The following is a 21,512-nucleotide window of genomic DNA, read 5'->3' on the forward strand; positions in this document are numbered from 1 at the left end:
CTATTCACAAGATCTGTTGAGTTTGTGCTGGTCAGAAGGTTTCATCTTGATCATCCTTTTCCAAATTGCTTCTGCTGGTTTGCAAGAGGCACAGGATGACTGATTCACTTATAAATAGTGTCTGACTTCCCAATTAAAAGTCGATTTACAGTAACTACTGAATGAAAGGTAAACTAGATTTCTTCAGAGAGCAGAGAGACAGCTCCTGAGCCAGGAGAGATCTGATCACTTCTCTGTTGTTCACAGCCTTCAAGTACTCAGTTACCCAAGAACCAATCTCACAGTTGCGAGCAAGCAAAAGGCCTTTGTCATCATTCACTGGTCACTAGTCCATAGACCAAAGTTGAATACAGAACTGATTGGATTCAGTTCATCAAAGTCAGCATGGCTTTATGTATGGGAAATCGTGTCTCACTAACTTGATTTGTTTTTTTTTGAAAAAATGTGATGAAGATGATTGATGAAGGCAAAGGGGTGGACATTGTCTATATGGATTTGAGTAAGGCATTCAACCAGCTTCCACATGGTAAGCTGATTAGCATGGTTAGATCACATGGAATACAGAGAGATCTAGTCACTTGGATACAAAATTGGCTCGAAGGTAGGAGACAAAGGGTGGTGACGGAGGGTTGCTTTTCAAACTGTGAATGATGATGTGCTGCAAAAATTGTTACTGGGTCCACTGCTTTTTGTCATTCATAACTAGAGGGCATAGAGTCATAACAATGTACAGCATGGAAACAGACCCTTCAGTCCAACTTATCCATGTTGACCTGACCTGACAGAATTAAAAGGGACCTAAGGGCCAACTTTTTCATCCAGGCAGTGGTGCTTATATGGAATGAGCTGCCAGAGGAGGTGCTGAAGGCTGGTACAAGTACAACATTTAAAATACATTTGGATGGGTATTTGGAAGAATTTAGAGGAGCATGCTGGATTGATTTATAATATCTGGCCACCTTAGACAAGTTGAACCCAAGTTTCTATTTCCATGCTGTACATCTCCCTGGTTATCTGTAGCCTTATCTTCAATTACTGCTTCTTCAAGCATGCTTGCAATGTGTGTCAGATTACTTGCTTTTCAAAATATGCAGCAACCGGGGTTTTTAAAATTGTTTTGTACTTTGGTCCACAATTCTAAAAAATTAAACTTAAAAAGGCATAGGATAGGGAATCTAGGGCTAGGAGCATAATCTGAAAATTAGATGTGGACCCATGAGAAATTGGAAAATGCTTCTACCCAAAATCTGTGCACCCTCTCTGAGAAATTTCGACCAATGTTCTCAAAGCGGGGAGAGGCCAGCAGGAGGTCATTGTACGCGTTAGAACCAACAATGTCGGAAGGGAAAAGGTTGAGATTCTGAAAGGAGATTAGAGAGTTAGGATGTAATATATCTGGATTCCTCTCAGTGCTACGAGCTAGTGAGGGCAGGAATAGGAGGATAGAGCAGATGAATGCATATCTGAGATGCTGGTGTATGGGAGGAGGATTCACATTTTTGGATCATTAGAAGCTCTTGGGGTGGAAGTGACCTATACAAGAAGGGCGGATTGCACCTAAATTGGAAGAGGACTTACATACTGGCTGGGAGATTTGCTTGAGCTGCTCGAGGATTTAAATAAGTAAGATGTAGGGGTGTGACCTAGAGAGATAGTAAAAGAGATAAATCTGAGACTGGTACCGTTGAGAAAAGAGGCGAGTCAAACAGTCAGGGCAGGCAGGGATAAAGCAGAGAACAAGGTAGGAAAGATCACTTAAACTGCATTTATTTCAATGCAAGAGGCCTAACAGGGAAGGCAGATGAACTCAGGGCATGGTTAGGAACATGGGACTGGGGTATCATAGCAATTACAGAAACATGGCTCAGGGGTGGACAGCACTGGCAGCTTAATGTTCCAGGATGCAGATGTTACAGGAAGGACAGAAAAGGAGGCGAGAGCAGAAGAGTTACATTTTTGATTATGGATAATATTACAGCTGTACTGAGGGTAGATATTCCTAGAAATACATCCAGGGAAGTTATTTGAGTGGCACTGAGAAATAAGAAAGGGATGATCACCTCATTGGGATTGTATTATAGACACCCCTAATAGTCAGAGGAAAATTGAGAAACAAATTTGTAAGAATACTTCACTTATCTTATGAATAAAAGGGTGGTTATGGTAGGGGTTTTTAACTTTCCAAACATAGACTGGGACTGCCATAGTATTAAGGGTTTAGATGGAGATGAATTTGTTAAGCATGTACAAGAAAGTTTTCTGTATGTGGATGTACCTACTAGAGAAGGTGCAAAGCTTGACCTACTGTTGTAAAATAAAGCAGGGCAGGTGAATAGTTGCATTTTAAAATTGTTACTCAGGTGCGGAGATTAGACAGCCCAGGAGCAGAGGAATTTGAGAAGGGGATGTGATTGAGATGCATAAAGCTGAGTGACATAGATAGGAGGAGATTTTCACCTTGGTGGACGGATCAGTGACCAGGGGCTGTAGCTTTAAGGTAAGGGACAGGAGGTTTAGAAAGGATATCAAGATAAGATATTTCACCCAGAGGGTGTTGGGAATCTGGAACTCACTGCTTTATGGCTGTTAAGAGGCAGAAACCTTCAAACCATTTGAGTGTGTAAATGTGTACTTGCAGTGCCAAGAGAAACAAGGCTATGAGCCAAGTGCTGGGAAATGGGTTAAGAATATTTAGGTGGTTTTTGACTGGTGCAGACTTGGTGCGCCAAAGGGCCTTTTGTCGGTGTTGTAGTTCTGACACTTCTTTGTCATTTGTGTCACATTTAAAACACAAAAATGCATGGTCCTTACAGCATGTTAATTTGAGAGTTTAGCTAGACATTGGCAAACTTTAGAACTTATTTGAAGTGGTAAGTGGGTAATCAAAGATGGAGGATGGGGAACATTTCTGGCTGTAATGGGCTGCAGCCTTTTGTTTGAGGTAGTTTGTGTTGGAGGTGATTTCCTCAAAATCCAGGAGCAGCAATTACTGTTTTATATGCTGTTGCAATTGTTTTGGAACTATGGGAAAAAAGTCAAAACAACAGCACTTTTAAAAGGGGGAAAGACTGACAAAGGCAGCAAGCACATGGTCTGTAAGGAGAGAGAGAAAGAAATCTGCACTGCTACCTGACAGCAGTGATTCTGCGCAGTTTACGGCCTTTGCTGTTTGAATTTATGTATCGCTGAACATTGGAGTGCGTCTCGGAAGACTTAACAACAGTGAAATTCACAACTGATCTTGGAGAGATCAGCCAAATTTCCAGTATCAAGACTGGCTCTAATGTAGTGAGAGGTACGTTGGGTTCCAAGAGATCAGTTGTGATTGTGGACTCTGTAGTCAGTAGCTCAGACAAATGTTTCTGCAGCCAGCAGTGAAAAATCAGAATAATATGCTGCCTCCCTGGTGCCAAAATCAAGGATGTCTCAGAGGGTGCAGAATGTTCTCAAGGGGTAGAGAACCGAGCGGGAAGTCATTGTACACATTGGTGTCAACGACATAGGAAGGGAAAAGGATGAGATTCTGAAGGGAGAATGTAGAAAGTTAGGCAGGAATTTAAAAAGGAGGTCCTGGAGGGTAGTAATATCTGGATTACTCCCGGTGCTACGAGCTAGTGAGGGCAGGAATAGGAGGATAGAGCAGATTAATGCATGGCTAAGGAGCTGGTGTATGGGAGGAGGGTTCACATTTTTGGATCATTGGAATCTCTTCTGGGGCAGAAGTGACCTGTACCAGAAGGACGGATTGTAACTGAATTGGAAGGTAACTAATATACTGGCTGGGAGATTTGGTAGATCTGTTTGAGCTGATTTAAAATAGGGGGATAGTGAGGGAGTACTCGAGAGATACTGAGGGAAATGATCAAACTGTGACTGGTACAGTTGAGAAAAGGAGCAAGTCAAACAGGTAGGGACAAAGCAGAAAATAAGGTAGGACTGATCAATTAAACTGCATTTATTTTGATGCAAGAGGTCTAACAGGGGAGACAGATGAACTCGAGGCATGGTTAGGAACATGGGACTGGGATATCATAGCAGCTACAGAAACGTGGCTCAATGATGGACAGCACTAGCAGCTTAATGTTCAAGGATACAAATGCAACAGAAAGGGACCCGGGAGGGGTGGCATTTTTGATGAGGAATAGTATTATAACTGTAATGAGGGAGGATATTCCTGGAAATATATCCAGAGAAGTTAGGTTGAACTCAGAAATAAGAAAGGGATGATCGCCTCATTGGGATTGTATTATAGACCCCCTAATAGTGAGAAGGAAATTGAGAAACAAGTTTGTAAGGAGATTTCAGTTATCTGTAAGAATAATAGGATGGTTATGGTAGGAGATTGTAACTTTCCAAATATAGACTGGGACTCCCATAGTGTTAAGGGTTTTGAAAAAAATTTACAAGAATGTTGCCACTGTTGGAGGATTTAAGCTATAGGGTGAGGCTGGAGCTGTGTTCCCTCGAGGGTTGAATTCAGAGATTTATAAAATCATGAGGGGCGTGGATAGGATAAATAGACCAAGTCTTCCCTAGGGTGGGGGATTCCAGAACTAGTGGGCATAGGTTTAGGGTGAGAGGGGAAAGATGTAAAAGTGACCTAAGGGCAACATTTTCAGGCAGAGTTTAAGAATGTGTATGGAATGAGCTGCAGAGAAAGTAGTGGAGATTGGTACAATTGCAACATTTACCCATCCAGATGCCTTTTAAATGAATAGGAAGGGTTTAGCAGGATATAGGCCAAGTGCTGGCAAATGGGACTAGATAAGGTTGGGATATTTGTTTGGCATGGATGAGTTGGACTGACAGGTCTGTTTCCATGCTGTACGTCTCTAATTGGCTAAATTATAGAGGTTTTGCCACTGAAAGCTAGGATCTCTCTCTCTCACTGCTTGCCATTGATCTGGGGGACTTGTTAATAAATCTGAGTTATTTTAATTGAAACTGCTTTTTGACTTTGTTGACAGTATGATGTCGAGGACTTCCGCAGAAAGAAAGAAATTACAACAAAAGGAACAGACTGCCCAAAACCAGTGTTCCAGTTTCACCAAGCAAACTTCCCTTGTGAGTGTCCGTGCGTGCAATGAAGTTTTTCCTCATTGAGGTTTTTCTTGACTGTGATCTTTTGCTTCCTCCTTTATTTTAATATATGTTAAAGTGTCTGTGATATGTGCTTACATAATAAAATCTAAATATGTTTGAAGGGAAGCTTTGGACTCTGGATTTAGAATCATGGGTTATCAGTTGTGTCTGACCTTGAAACAGATGAATTATGTAATTAAGATTGTCAGCAAGTGTGCAACAATGAGATCACATTAGGTAATGGATTCCACACAGGTGTATTTAAATATTGTGGTTCTAGTTTACTGGAGAACCAAAATCCCCGTAGATTTGGGACTTGCTGGGACCCTTTTGTTCACATTATTCCTAGAAGACTAATGAATTGCATTCTTTCAAATGGTCACTGGCTGTAATGTTGCACAGACCTAATAGCTATAGTTAAGTGATTTACTAAAGACTGCCTGTGATGGGTTTTTAAACACCAAAATTAGGAAATACAGGCCAGATTTAGCAGCTCTGTATCCCATATGTTTAGTTATTGAACTTCAGAGCTGGAAAGAAATTACAACAGAATTATTTAAAAAGGATTAGAACACAGAAAGGAGAATAAAACACAGATATATATGTTATCAGGAATATGGTGGAAAATAGGCAATTGTCATATATTTGAAGTGGTATTAATTAGAAAAATAATAACACTTTACAGATCTCACAACCACTTGTTTGTTCCCTTTTGTCTGTTCCATTCTTTTTAAGTACTGTTAATCTATAATTATTATCTTCTGACAAAGCTGCCTGAGGGTTTGATTTCCAAGATCTGCACATTTGATGATTGAAAATGTCCTTGTGAATGGTTTTCTTTTCCTAGCCTATGTGATGGATGTTCTGTGTTCACTGAATTTTGTGGAGCCGACACCAATCCAGTGCCAGGGCTTTCCAGTGGCACTTAGTGGGCGTGACATGGTCGGAATTGCACAGACTGGATCTGGCAAAACGCTGGCTGTAAGTATTTACAATTTTCTTCCATTAAAATGTAATGATTCTTGGGTAGGTTAATTATAAGCTATTTAAATTACATCTAGAAAATGTGTTCATTTGAAGTTATTCAGCTTTCATATATGGTACTATCTGTGAGAAAACTCCTATTTGGGTATAGAATCCTGCAAGTATTTCTTTCAACATCACTAACTGCAGAAAAGACCAATCTTTTTCTTTTCTCATCAAATTGATCAGATGTGCCAAGGTGTGGCAGATGGAGTTTAATTTATATAAATGTGAGGTGCTGCATTTTGGGAAGGCAAATCAGGGCAGAACTTTCATAGGCTTAATGGTGAGGTCCTGGGGAATGTTGCTGAACAAAGAGACCTTGGAGTGCAAGTTCATAGTTTCTTGAAAGTGGAGTTGTAGGTAGATAGGATAGTGAAGAAGGCGTTAGGTATGCTTTCCATTATAGCTTAGTGCATTGAGAATAGGAGTTGGGGGGGGTCATGTTGCGGCCACTGGTGAGGACATTGGTGAGGCCACTTCTGGAATATTATGTGCAGTTCTCATCTCCTTCCTATCGAAAAGATGTTGTGAGACTTGAAAGGGCCCAGAAAAGATTTACAAGGATGTTGCCACGGTTGGAAGATTTGAGCAATAGGAAGAGATGAATAGGTTGGGGCTGTTTTCTCTGGAACGTGGGGCATGGATAAGGTAAATAGGCAAACTCTTTTCCCTAGACTGGGGGAGTCTTGAACTAAAGGGCATAGGTTTACAGTAAGGGGAAAGATATAAAAGGGACCTAAGGGGAAAGTTTTTCATGCAGAGGATGGTGCATCTGTGGTTTCAGCTGCCAGAGGAAGTGGTGGAGGCTGGTACAATTACCCATCCAGCTACCTTTTAAATGTTGTATGTGAATAGGAAGGGTTTAGAGGGATATGGGGCCAAGTGCTGGCAAATGGGGCTAGGTTAATTTAGGATATCTGTTCGGCATAGATGAGTTCAACCAAAGGGTCTGTTTCTGTGCTGTATATGACTTGATAAATGTGTTATTGGCACAGCCAAGGAGAGGTTTTGTTACTCTGGATCTTTGAATTTTTCATTCGTGCTTGCGTTTTAAAAGTTTATGCAAGGTTTATACAACTGTATATATCTGGATTCAGAAAGCATAGATTCTTTTTAGATATTAAATTCCTGGGTTCAATTCCTGCCTCGGGCAACTGACTGTGTGGAGTTTGCACGTTCTCCCCGTGTCTGCGTGGGTTTCCTCCGGGTGCTCCGGTTTCCTCCCACAGTCCAAAGATGTGCGGGTCAGGTGAATTGGCCATGCTAAAATTGCCCATAGTGTTAGGTAAGGGGTATATGTAGGGGTATGGGTGGGTTGCGCTTCGGCGGGTCGGTGTAGACTTGTTGGGCCGAAGGGCCTGTTTCCACACTGTAAGTAATCTAATATTAATCAGCAAGACTCTTGGGGAATTAAATGGACAGTTCCTATTGATGACAATGCAAGATTTGGGTTAGACATTAAAACTGCCTCCAGAATCGCATTCTTTTCTGACACTTGCGTAATTGTAAGAGATTCAGTTTTTCGGACATTATGACAGAGTTTTGATTGCTGTCTCCGTATATGTAAAATATGTGATAGTTATTTATAAAGAAAGGCAGGGAATGTTTGGCTGACATTTGTCCCATAACTAAAAATAATTAACTGATCACTCAATTGAGTACTGCTTATAAAACTGAGACACTGAATAAATATTCACGTTCTCTTTGCTAGTCCAGAATGACCATGTTAGTATAGTTTTACTGGATAATGAAAGGTCCACTGCTGCAAAATGTCATGTGCTGCTGTTGTGCTGGAAGCATTAATTCAGTTAACTGCTTAGATAAGACCACAATGCAGTTTCAGTCCAACTCCCCGCAATCATCTTGAGTCTCTGACTAATAGTGCACTCAAATGTTACCAAGAGTTTTTGAGTCATTCATCAAAGATGTAAAGTCGGACTTAACTCCTGGGCCCTAATAATCTCTCTTGATGCTGCTGCTGTCTCAAGATTCTTTTGCATTCTCATGATATCACCTTTGCAAGAAATCTCAAATGAACCTAGTGTATTTATCTATTTTGCTTTACCTACAATACAAAATTGAACTTGGTCAAATTGCTTTTGGATAAAGATTCACACATCGGCTGTTGATGAGTAATGAAGCAGATTTATTTAAATAAAACCAAGAACTGCTGATGCTGGAAATCTGAAACAAAAACCAAAATTGTTGGAGAAACTCATCAGATCTGGCAACATCTGTGGAGAAAACACAGATGGGTCCAGTTTTGGGTCCAGTGACCACCTTCAGAACAAAAACTAGTGAGAAAAGGTGTATGTGTGTATGTGTACACTGAAGATGAGGGGTAGGCAGGATAAGGGAGTAAGAGGATAGGTGGAGATAGAACCCAAAGGAAGAGAAAGGCAAATAAAGAGATGGGTATTGGAAACCAGGAAAGGAGAAAAATTGAAAATGGGGCTCATAAGTGAGAATGGGTTGGCTGTGCTGTGCTGAAATGCTGACAAGGCCTGGGCTGTGGGGGTGGGTATAGAACATGGAAGAAGGTCTTCAGGCCCTAAAGGTATTGAACTCAGTGTTGAGTCCTGAAGGCTGCGGGGTCACCAACGGAAAAGGAGAGCTGTTTTTCCACCTTGCTCTCCCAACACCTCCTCATGATACCTACCCATGCAGTCGTAGAAGCTGTAATACCTGCATGTTTACCCATCTATCCAAAGCAGCAAGACATACCATCTAGATGAAGCAATTTGCCTGCGTTTCAATCAGTCTTGTCTACTCTATTTGCTGATCACAGTGTGGTCTCCTGAATCAGTGAGATGAAACACAGGTTGGGTGACTTTTTGGAACATCTGTGTTTCTGTCTGCAAAAATGACCGAGTTTCCAGTTACACGTCACTTCAACACAGTGTTCCCTGGCTAACGTTTTTGTCTTGTGCCTGCTGCAGTATTCCATTTGAGGCTTAGCACATAGCACTCTCTCTCCACAAATATTGCCATACCTGAGTTTTTCCAGCAATTTCTTACTTTGTTTCTATTCTCACCTACTAATGGTCCCCATTATCAGAATTTCTCCTTCCCTAGCATACCATTATCCATTTCTTGTATGTCTTTCTTTCCCTCTCCTCCTATCACCTTACTCCTTCCCCCACCTTGCTGTCTTCAACATATCTACCACTTTTTCCCAGCTACTACTAGTCTGATGAAGGGTCACTGGATCAAAATATGAATCTTCATTCTCTGCCGAATGCTGCAAGACCTGATGAGTTTCTCCAGCAATTCCTGATTTTAATTAAATCTAATATGGCCTGTTCAGTATTGCCCATGTGACTTCAGTATAGGTATGAAGCGATTGTGCTGGAATATCTGAAATATATGGAAGGTGAATCTCATAGTCTATGGAGAAAGAAAACAATGTGGGTGAAAATGGCTGGATGACGGTAAAGGACTTGTTTCAACGCCATCTATCTTCCTTCAGCCCTCTTGACCCCTTCACTACCTAACATCTCACTTCTGCACTTCCCAGTTTCCCACTAGACATGATAGGAATAGTTTAACTTAATATATCTGACAAAGTTGCTGCCTTGCCCTGAATTCCTACTTAGGTGAGATTAACTATGCATCTGCAACTCAGTTTGCCCTCTTTCTTCCAATTTCTTTTAAATGTCCTTCACTGTGCTGAATAGCGAATATTGTGAAATGAATATTTGTCTTCGGTCTTCATCCTGGTAAAGGAGACTATAGGTTTGGAACTCAGTAGAAGGGACTGTGAGGAACTTGCATATTTTGATATAGGAAATAAAGTATTGGAAGTTCTGATGGACTTAAAAATGGACAAGTCCTCTGGCCCAGATAAATTATGTCCCAGGCTGCTGTGGCAGGCGAGGCAAGAAATTAGAGGCTCTGACACAAATTTTTAATTCCTCTCTGGGCACAGGGTGCCAGAGGACTGGAGGACAAGACTGGTTCCACTTTTCAAGAAGGGTGGTAAAGATGAACCAGGAAATTATAGACCAGTGAGTTGCATGTCAGTGATAGGAAAGCCATTGGAGAAAGATCTGAAGGAGGTAATTAGTACCCCTTTGAAAAAGCATGAGTTAATTAGGGTTAATCAGCATGGCTTTGTCACTGGGAAATCATGCCTACCAAATCTGTTAGAAATTTTCAAAAAAAGTGAGTAAATGTATGGATGACGGAATTCAGTTGATGTAGTTTATGGATTTTAGCAATGCTTTTGACAAAGTATCACATGGGAGACTGAGGATATTAAAAGCACATGGAATTCAGGGAAACATGAGATGGATCCGAAACCGGCTTAACAATAGGACACAAAGGGTAGTAGTAGCAGGCTGTCTGCATGGCTGGAGACTAGTGTCCAGCAGTGCCACAAGGATCGGTATGGGGATCCTTATTGTTTGTTATATGCGTAAATCATACAGATGAAAATGTGGGAGGAATGTTAAGCAAATTTGAGGATGACACCAAGATTGTGGTGGTTAATTGTAAAGAAGAAGGTTGTAAGTTACAGGAAACTATAGATGGGTTGGTCAGATGGGCAGAAGATACTTAATCATGATAAGTGCAAGGTGATGCAGTTTGGAAGAAGAAACAAGATGAGTGAGTATTTAATGAATGGCTGGACACTGGGTATCTCAAAGGAATAGAGCGATAGACTCATAGAGATGTACAACATGGAAACAGACCCTTCGGTCCAACCCATCTATGCCGACTAGCTATCCCAACCCACCACAGATTTCTGAAGTCAGCTGAGCACATAAATAAGATAGTTAAGAAGATGTGAGACGTGCTTTCATCAGTCATGCCATAGCGTATAACAGCAAAGATGTAATGTTGGGAGTTGTACAGGAAGGATGTTACAGCACGAGAGAGAGTACAGAGGAGGTTCATCAAGATGTTGCATGGGTTGAGCAATTGAGCGAAAAGGTGAGATGAGATGGTCTTGAATTATTTTCTTTATAGTAGAAAAGGCTGAGGGGGGAGGGGAAGCATGACTTAAGGTGTATAAAATTGAGGGTATGGATAGGGTGAGTAGGGAGCAGCTGTTCCCCTTGGTTGAGGGCTCAGTCAGGAGGGGACATAATTTTATGGAGAAGGGCAAGAGATTCAGAGGGGATTCAAGAAAACAACTTGCACTCCAAAGATGGTAGGAATCTGAAAGGCACGCCTGGGAAGGTAATGACGGCCAGAAACTTCACTTTTTAAAAAAAAATTGGATGAACATTTAAAATATAATATTCAAGGATCTGGAACAAATGTAGGAAATTGGGATTATCGCACGTTTAGTTGTAGTTATTGTCGGTGCATACTTGATGGGCTAAAGGGCCTTTCTGCAAGAAATAACTCGATGACTCCACTGGAATCTTGGGTTGCTGGCATTTTTTTTTCATTGTTAACTGCCTTTGGCATTAATTTGGGCCTCTTTAGCTAACCCACCGTAGGTCTGTGGTCCTGTTTCCCTATCCCCGTATCAGGTTGAAGCAAACACTCAAAGACAGTATGGCTTTACCTCCTCCCATCTTTATTCTGGGCCCTAGAGGGAGAGAGAGAACAATCGTCTATGTGCAGAGAGACATGAGTTCTCGGTCTTCTCTCGAACAGCAGATTCTTAAGGAATTATATGGTCGCTTACAGGGAGCAGCTTCCAAATAAGGCAACATCTATATTGACTAGATGACCGTTACAATCAGCGATCATCAACAGTAATGATTAAGCCATCTGGCATTATACAGTGGATGTTCTTAACCTTGTTAACTGGCATTACATAATTGATGATTTTCACCTTGTGAACCCACTACCCTTGCCTTCAGTACCTTATTGTTTACTGCAAGTCCTTATCTGGTCGAAGTCCTGCTAGCTGAGCCTTTTGTTATTCAACTCAAATCTTAACTCTTTCCCTACCTGCTCATACCTTACACACTTTCTCAGGTCAACTGGTTGCACTCTTACCTTGAGTCATATTTTGAGTCCTAATCCATTCCAGAAACTGCGTGAAGCAGCTACAGATGGTTGCGTACACCGCGTCGTCATGAGGAAATCAGTGATATCCCGGGACTGGAATGATTGGCCTCCAATCATAAGCATATCATATTGTATCAGTAGGCACAGAGCTCTTGCACTTACGGTTGCAATGCATCAGTATTAATTAGAAAACCCAACAAATTTGTCAATAAAATTGTGAGAAAGTTTGGTTACAGGAATGGACACTGCGAATATATTGTGATCTAAATCTAGATTGTAGCTGCAGAGGTGGGAAAAGAAAACATCAAGACGTTTGTTGTTTATCTGAGTGTTTAACAGTTTTATGAGTAAATGTGTAACATGGTTAGATTGTTGCAAAGAATTGTAACTGAGTTTTTATTTTCCAGTACTTACTGCCAGCCATTGTGCACATCAACCACCAGCCATTCCTGGAGCGCGGCGATGGTCCCATTGTGAGTGCTTTACTTTAAACTCATTAGTGTCAAACCCCACTTCTTTGTTTGAACACGTAATCTCGTTTGACAGTGCAGAAGAGCCCTGGGGGAATGTTAGATGTTAAAAGTGTGGTTGTTTCAATGAGAGGTTAATCCAAGATACAGTCCATCTGTTCAAATGAAGTGAAGGAATTTATCCATTCCTCAATTCAATATTTCCTAGACCAAATCTACAGAAAACAGCTTTAGAGGCCATTCTGATTTTTTTCCCCCCTGTAATCTTCACACAGTCACCAAAAAACCGAAAGCTGCAAGTTTTTGGGTGTGAATGCTTTGCCATTGGAAGCATTGAAAATTCGAAGTATTTTGTTTCAAAAGTGAAAATTAGTTAAATGTTTGAGCCAGAAAATCTAGAACTACAGGGGATGTTAGTAGAAGACACATTAAGAATTACATTTACAATTAAATTTATTTTTCTTAAAGCTGTTTCTCACATCTATCCTCAACGTTCAAATGGCTGATCCCAGCTTTATAGGTGGCCTCCATAATTCATAGCATAGAGGAGAAATTACAAAGCTAAAAGGGTTAATACAAGTTTTGAGTTTTGAAGGAGAAAATGTTTTAATTTGAATATTATAGAAAAGAAAATGAAATCACTGACACTTACACTTGTTCTATTATTCTGTGCTAAGTCCATCTTTTCTCATGTTCTGATTGCTGGGTTTCACTTTTCACAGTGCTTGGTATTGGCACCAACTCGAGAACTAGCACAGCAGGTTCAGCTGGTTGCAGAAGACTATGGAAAATCTTCACGTATAAAGAGCACTTGTATTTATGGAGGGGCACCTAAAGGCCCTCAGATTAGGGACCTAGAGAGAGGTAAGTGCTAACCCCTTTATTGTGAAAAAAATCATAATTGTTGAGAATTTTGAGGTCTCCTCTGTATGTTTACATTGCTAAGATGACTACCCAGTAGATCTTTTTAAAATTTATGAAAATTAATTTGCAGGGAATGTGTATTTCTGTAGCTAAAGCTTCTCCTGGACATACACGACTCAGTAGGTTTAAGCAATAAGTAGCTGAGTCATTCAAACAAAGAAGATCTCAAATTCTATCTCTAATCTGTCCTATTTGAACTTAGCTGGTATAGTGGTATGGAGTTTTTTTAAATCTTGGAAGGAGTGCCTTGACCTGATTTAAGTCCATTTAGAATTTAGCATATGCAAATACAAGGATTGAGCTCAGCTATTCTACATATCACAACAGTAAACGATGTGCTGTTTGTGCCACTAAGGTACTAGGACTGTTCCAGGAACTTGATGCTTCTACACTTCGTCAATCCAAATGTACAGACTGCCATTGCAGTGTATTTCTGGCCCAAGAGATTAAAGCACTACCCAAGATTCTAGTGTGTTGTACTCTGCTTCACCCTAGATAGATCAGTTATACTTGCATTTAGAACTCTGTTACTGTGTTCATCATTTTCCTCTTGCTGCTGCAAAGCTCATTTAAAGTAATTTGTACTCATTTAATCATGCAAAATAAAACCGTACAGTCTATTTTTCCTTGTTTTGCAAATATCAAATTCTGTTTGCGCAATTTTTATGCAAGTTGGATAGTGATCTTCAAATAACACTTCCATCCTCTCCATTTTAATTTTACTCCATTTTAATTTTACATGCAAATTTGAACAGCTTAATGTAGGTTTCTGAACCTGGGTTGGAGGTAGGAATTCAAATAAACATCCACCTTTCCACCTATCACTGACTCTTAGTTCAGAGGCTTGCTCTGGGAGCTGTGTTTTCTTCATCAGCTGTTTTCTCTGTTTTAGGAGTAGAAGTCTGTATTGCAACCCCAGGCCGTCTAATTGACTTTCTAGAAGCTGGGAAAACAAATCTGCGTCGATGTACTTACCTGGTCCTGGACGAAGCTGACCGCATGTTAGATATGGGGTTTGAACCTCAGATCCGGAAGATTGTGGAGCAGATCCGGGTAAGAGTAGTGTCAGTTGAAAGCATTGTGAAAATTGCACTGACTGCCTGTGTAATGCTATTAAAATCAGGTACTAGTTCACACAGCTTGAGAATAAACGCCCTTCATTCTGAACAAAGTAATTTCATCACTATTTTCATAGTCTGAAACTGAAGTAATGAAATTGACACTTTGTGGTGTGCAAAACCGAATAACGTTTCTTTTGTTCAGCCGGACCGACAAACCCTGATGTGGAGTGCTACTTGGCCTAAAGAGGTGCGGCAGCTAGCAGAGGATTTCCTGCGTGATTATATACAGATCAATGTTGGAGCCCTGGAGCTGAGTGCGAACCACAATATTCTCCAAATTGTTGATGTGTGTCAGGAGACTGAGAAGGACCTGAAGTGAGTGTACCTTGATGCTTTGTCAGGTGGTACCTCACTCTGTGAGGTGGAGGACTTCTCATAATGATGTCTGTATTTAGATTAGATTACTTACAGTGTGGAAACAGGTCCTTCGGCCCAACAAGTCCACACCGACCCGCTGAAGCGCAACCCACCTATTCCCCATACATTTACCCCTTTACCTAACACTACGGGCAATTTAGCATGGCCAATTCACCTGACCTGCACATCTTTGGACTGTGGGAGCACCCGGAGGAAACCCACGCAGACACGGGGAGAATGTGCAAACTCCACACAGTCAGTTGCCTGAGTCGGGAATTGAATCCAGGTCTCTGGCGCTGTGAGGCAGCAGTGCTAACCACTGTGCCATAAGAAATTTGCACAGAGTGGAACTGCTCAGCCCATTTCAATATCTGTCTAACTCATTCTTAATGTTTCTGCAATCAGCTTCCACCATCTTTTCAAGCAGAACAATTCATGTGCCGGCCACTCCCAGTGGTTGAATGAGAGTTGAGCATTCTTATCTCCTATATAATAATTTACCAACAATCTTGAGTGTTTTTGGTCAGTGGTATAATGTCTTTTTGGAGATGTTCCTTACCTGTATTTGTGTAGCACTGTTATTTCCAACTGATCAGAACTACTCTAAACACTGCTTGAAATGTTTTTATCTCCTGCTGTCTACTACGTTGTGAAGTTTCATTGCACAGCCTATTTCCTACACTAGCATCTAAGAGTTAAATGCCTAAAACTGACTCATTGAAAACACCACCTCTTAGTCTTGAGTGTGTGTATGTTCAATTGTAGATTGCTACATCTGATGGAGGAAATCATGGCAGAGAAAGAAAATAAGACCATCATCTTTGTAGAGACCAAACGTCGCTGTGACGATCTGACTCGGAGAATGCGGAGAGACGGGTAGGTGTTGTTACGGTCCCCAACCCTCAGATTTGAAGGAAGCATTTTTTATTTATAGCTATATCAGGTATATGAAACTTGATTTCTTGATATTTTAGTGAGAGGTTATTAATTGACGCACGGCACTGTAACTTGGATGATTGGATAAGACGTACCAGGGTATAGAGACTGTGGAGCAGTTCAACTGTTGTGCTTTCCAAACTGAGTAGCATTTGTGCTAGGGAAACCCAAGAGGGCAAGTGCAGACCTGCTTTCAGAAGGAATTGACTTGTGGGTGGCTCCAGAATATGGTGACAACCTTGTTTTTTGCCTTTTTAAAGCCTTGCTCCTTTTCTTCATTCTTGTAGGTGGCCAGCAATGTGCATTCATGGAGATAAAAGTCAGCCTGAGAGAGACTGGGTCCTAAATGGTAAAAATGGATGTCTTTTTCATGTTACAAGCAAGAGCTTTTTTAATGTAATTAATAACTTAGTGTTGTTTTAGTATTATGAATTTCAGTTACTCAAGTGAATTGTAGTATTTGGGTTTGTAACCATTTTCGAACATTATCAATGAATTCCATTTTCAAGACAGATGGGAACTCCCTAAAGACCATTATAAGAACCAATAACACAAAAAGACCTGTGGTTCAACCCATTCTTTCCAGAGTTGATTTAGTTTCTTTAACTCCTTGAGGAAGCTACTGTGTAAACACTCCTCAGTCCCTAAAAGGTGGCCAGCAGAGCTTTGAAAGTGCAGTCAGCAGCCTCTGGATCTGCTGAATGAAGTTAAGTCATGATTTGCTTGCATTCACTGGCAACAGAGGGTGAGATCAGGGGGTCGAAGGAGAAAGATGCTTTGGTGAGTGCAGTGGGGTGGAGGAAGGTTTTATAGATAGATTGTATTGTTGCCCAACCTCGTCATCTACTGTAAACTGATTTTCTGTTTTACCTGTCCAAAATTATCCTTTCACACTTTGCCATACTGATCTCCAGAGGCTATGCTTCTCCCCTCTCAGCATCCAGCCTGTCATCCAAAAGGCCATAACGAAGCATTTTAAGTTTTGTAGAACATAGAACAGTACAGCACAGAACAGGCCCTTCAGCCCACGATGTTGTGCCAACCATTGATCCTCATATGAGGTAAATCTAATGTACGAACTGTCAAATTTCTGTGACCATATACATGTCCAGCAGTCTCTTAAATATCCCCCAATGACCTCCCTTCCACAACTGCTGCTGGCAACACATTCCATGACTCTCCCAACTCTCTGCATAAAGAAACTGTTTCTGACATCCCCTCTATACTTTCTGCCAAACAGCTTAAAACTATGCCCCCCTCATGTTAACAATTTCTGCCCTGGGAAAAAGTTTCTGGCTATCAAGTCTATCAATGCCTCTCATTACCTTGTACACCTCAATTAGGTCCCCTGTCTTGCTGCTTTTTTCCAATGAAAAAAGTCCGAGCTCAGTCAACCTCTCTTCGTAAGATAAGCCCTGGTATCCTGGTAAACCTCCTCTGAACCCTCTCCAAAGCATCCACCTCTTTCCTAAAATAGGGTGACCAGAACTGGACACAGTTTTCCAAGTGCGGTCTAACAAAAGTTTTATAGAGCTGCAACAAGATCTCACGGCTCTTAAACTCAATCCCCCTGTTAATGAAAGCCAAAACACTATATGTTTTCTTAACAGCCCTGTCCATCTGGGTGGCAATTTTAAGGGATCTTTGTACCTGCACATCAAGATCCCACTGTTCCTCCACATTGCCAAGAATCCTGTCTTTAATCCTGTACTCACCTTTCAAGTTCGACCTTCCAAAATGCATCACTTTGCATTTATTCAGGTTGAACTCCATCTGCCACCTCTCAGCCCATCACTGCATCCTACCAATGTCACACTGTAGCCTACAACAGTCCTCTATACTGTCATCGACACCTCCAACCTTTGTGTCATCTGCAACCTTACTAACCCATCTTTCAATCTCCTCATCCAAGTCATTAGTAAAAATTACAAAGAGTAGAGGCCCAAGAACAGAGCCCTGTGGAACACCACTCACCACTGACTTCCAGACAGAATATTTTCCTTCCACTATCACATGCTGTCTTCTGTGACCAGCCAATTCTTTATCCAGACAGCTAAATTTCCGTGTATCCCATTCCTCCTGACCTTCTGAACAAGCCTACCATGGGGAACCTTATCAAATGCCTTACTGAAGTCCACAACATCCACCACTCGACCCTCATCAACTTGTCTAGTAACTACTTGTTTGTAGTATCTACAAACTTCATAATGTTACTTCCTGCATAATAGTCTACTTCATTTACAAAAGTTGAGAAGAATATGAACTGAAAACTATTCCTTGTGTAACACTTCCTATCTGGGGGAAAAAATTATCCATCTATTTCAATTACTCTACCACTTTCTGATTAACTCCATGTACCTCCATCTATTAATACATTTTTTGTATGACATTTTGTTAGATGCCTCCTTGAAATCCTATATATTTGTACTGCATTGGTCTTTCCTCAACTGTTTTCCCCCAAATTGCTAAAGTAGCTGGTGCTTGTAGTCCCTTATACCAAGAGATCTATCATGCAATGCCACACTCCTCTGTCTTGTGCCATCCTATCATATCGGCAACTACTTTTTGACATCCATTATCCCAACTATGCTTAGGTTGACACTCTTTCTGCACCCCTTCACGTTGTCCTCTAAAAGAGATTTCTATAGCTTTTTAACTTTGATCAAATGGTCAAACTGGTGACATTTTCTTCTTTGGGTATCACTCTTTTTAGAGTTCTTTTTGCTCTTGCAATTCCTCTTTTGTGAAATTTTTTTTGATATGTGTTTTTGAGCTCGTATGGCAGCATACAAGTATTTAACTTTTTCAATTGCTTGTAAATAATTTACACATAAAATGAATTGGGTTGAGCTTCCAGTATATTGAAGGAATGAGATGAGATGATATGGTTTTACACATAGTGTTTGTAATGAAGTGCTTTTCTCCTATTCCTGCAGAATTCCGATCCGGAAAGGCACCAATCCTTATTGCAACTGATGTTGCATCTCGAGGTCTAGGTTTGTACTCAACTTGTTTGCAGGAAAAAGTATTACAGATCAAGCTATGAAATTGCCTAAACTGAAAGAGGAAAGCGATATTTAAAGTGACGTAGTGTGATTTCCCCACCATCTTGAGCTTTTTAAATAAGTGACTTATTTTTGTTTTTTAAAATGTCTCTTTGTTTTTGTATTAAGGTACAGGCCTGCGGCAAGGCCTAGGCATGACAAAACGAGCACCAAGAGGGAGAGGAGATATCCATCTACCGCCACCTACATAAACCAAGCTTAGCCTTACCGTGTGGGGTCTTAACCCCTATGCACTGGGCTGGCTGTCCCAAATTTGGGGTCTTCGGATAATGTTTACCCCGACTTCTGTTATCCAGCTCGCCCTGGCACTGTCTGGTTCAACCTCTGCAGCGGACTGGTTCGTTAAATAAATAGGGTCTTCAGATAATGTTTTTTCCAACTGACTGAATATCCAGCTTGTCCTGGCCTTGTGGGGTTCAAGCCCTGCTCCAAGCCATCTTATTGGAGAGAATACTTAGGGGACTTCATAGATATTGACTTGCCCATCAAACCAGCATAGCCTAGCAATGAGGCAATAAGGCTCTGTACTACCCGAGTTCACCTATCAACCAGGATACTATACAGGTTCCAGGTAATCTTACCCATCTTAGTCAGATGGTGTACAGTGGGGTCCAGCTGAATTTATGGCTCTGTGCACAGTCTGGGCACATTTAGTTGAGATTTCTGGATACATGTTAAATGTTGCCCCTTACTTGATGAGAGATATTCCAAAAATGGGAACATGTATTCAAGTGTACTTCTGAGAGGTCAGTAGACATAGTACACTTAACCATAAGGCTGTTTAATAGCTGGTGTAAATTTTGTTCTGTGACTCCAGAATTCCTTTTGAAAGTGGAGCACTGAACCTTTTGGATACTTTATTTATCAGTATTCACTCTATGAAATCTGGACTTCAATTACAGAAACTTCTATTACTGCTATATTCTGGATTCCACTTGCATAACATCAGCTGTTGCCCTCAGTTATGCTAGAGTTGTTGATGAGGTTTGAGTCATTATTATGATCCAAACAGAAACTATTGTTTTGTCTAATGTATGTGAAAGATTGCATGGGTACCTGTTAGAAGTTTGGACCCTGCAGTTGCGTGATCCAGATGCAGGAAAGCCTTGCCTTTTGAAGTACTTTTTTTATGGCAATTGTGTTGTTCAGGTGCTGCATTTGTTTTCCTGGCACATCTAACACTGTGTTAGATTAATAACAAGGGGCAATAGAAATTGTGCTAATGTGCTCCCTGATTGTGCACATGTAGAGTACCCTTATTGCACTAGAAGCACTTAAAGAGCCCACATTTGAAAGAGATTAATGTAAACTGCTTTTGAATGTAGCAGTGAGGCAGGCTGAACCCTTGATTTGTGGGCATCCTGATGGCTAATGGGCTTTGAAACCAGTTACAAATAGATTTGTTGTCTAAGGGATACAACTTAATTCTGTGTATCCCCAGCTTGGTCTGAAAGAGCCTGTTTAGCAATTTATCTCTTCAGTTTTCTAACAGCTGGAATTCAGTATAATTTCAGTATTTTACTGACAAAAGTGGCTTTATCTGAAACCCTGTTCATTGAAAACCAGCACAAAAGCCAGTTCCAAGATCAGAAAATTGAAAGCAGAACCAAAATTCCCTGTTAAATTCTGACATTTCCCTTGTATGATCCAAATTTGATTTACTTATAATTGGTTTACTGCTGAAACTAAGGGGCGTGTGGAATTGTCTGCTGATTAGGGGTTTCACACCAAGCACTACATTTACATGGCCGGCCAGTTCTGCATTCAAACTGTTAAGTGCCTCAGAGCTAGAAACAAATCTTTCTAGCCACTAATGGGAACATCATGCATGCACTGACAGTGGCCCACTGTTTCACACTGAGATGGACAGACTGTTCCGAAGTAACTTCCCCTTTAACGGGCACTGGTAGTAAACTAGGAATTAATGGTGTATATGTTCTTGGTCTCTTTACTTTAAAGGGTTAGAAGGTTTGTTAAGTGTGGTTGTTAAAAAAATTAGGGCCCCTTAATGGGGAAACTCCAGATGGAACAGTTTGCTCATTCTTAGTTCATACTGCAAAAAGAAACTACTGAATCCCCGCTGGTTAGCAACAATTGCAGCCAACTGATCCATCTGCTGGATTTGTGGCTCTATTGCAATCCCTGGGGTATGGTTTCTGATGAGAACTGGAGTAACGTGGTGCAAACAGTTTACTCTCAACTACTGTGAAACCCCTACTGCCAAGCATGCCAAGTATCTCCCTCACCTTCACAGGACGTCATGTCGGGGCTTGTCCGGTAACATCATGGGCCTGTCTGAGTTGCGCTGCCCGAAAAGCGGGTTGCAAAAAAAGTTTTTAAGGTAGGAATGAGTAGATTGCTGTTTTCTGCATCTTGCCTAGCCATTGTAGAATTTACTACAAAACGAAGAACTATTTCGTGTAGGTTATAGTCTGTTTCTTGTTACCGATTGATTCTACCAGGGAAAAGTTTTGTTTTGAAATGTAATATTGTGGAGAGCCAGTAGACAATAGTTTGTAAGGCCAGCTGTGAACATTGTGTTAGGGGCTTGAGGTTTTCTG

At 41.0% G+C, this 21,512-nt stretch overlaps 1 protein-coding gene across 2 annotated transcripts in view; it reads left to right on the forward strand.

Moving 5' to 3' along the window:
• Nucleotides 1-21,512, forward strand: part of LOC132831340 (probable ATP-dependent RNA helicase DDX17) — a 43,720-nt gene that overhangs the window by 8,755 nt on the left and 13,453 nt on the right. Inside the window, exons 3-12 of one of the 2 annotated variants that reach the window (XR_009646486.1) lie at nucleotides 4,968-5,064; nucleotides 5,930-6,063; nucleotides 12,486-12,551; nucleotides 13,271-13,412; nucleotides 14,365-14,525; nucleotides 14,736-14,908; nucleotides 15,716-15,826; nucleotides 16,174-16,235; nucleotides 18,823-18,882; nucleotides 19,060-19,522. Coding sequence is in view for 1 of the 2 variants with exons in the window: in XM_060849429.1 (XP_060705412.1) it covers nucleotides 4,968-5,064; nucleotides 5,930-6,063; nucleotides 12,486-12,551; nucleotides 13,271-13,412; nucleotides 14,365-14,525; nucleotides 14,736-14,908; nucleotides 15,716-15,826; nucleotides 16,174-16,235; nucleotides 18,823-18,882 (1,006 nt within the window). In the remaining variant the exon portion in view is untranslated. The remainder of the gene's footprint in view (nucleotides 1-4,967; nucleotides 5,065-5,929; nucleotides 6,064-12,485; nucleotides 12,552-13,270; nucleotides 13,413-14,364; nucleotides 14,526-14,735; nucleotides 14,909-15,715; nucleotides 15,827-16,173; nucleotides 16,236-18,822; nucleotides 18,883-19,059; nucleotides 19,523-21,512) is intronic. The other variant, XM_060849429.1, reaches the window with a different exon arrangement.

This window comes from Hemiscyllium ocellatum, chromosome 33 (genome assembly GCF_020745735.1).
Source record: "Hemiscyllium ocellatum isolate sHemOce1 chromosome 33, sHemOce1.pat.X.cur, whole genome shotgun sequence".
Classification (NCBI taxonomy): domain Eukaryota; kingdom Metazoa; phylum Chordata; class Chondrichthyes; order Orectolobiformes; family Hemiscylliidae; genus Hemiscyllium; species Hemiscyllium ocellatum.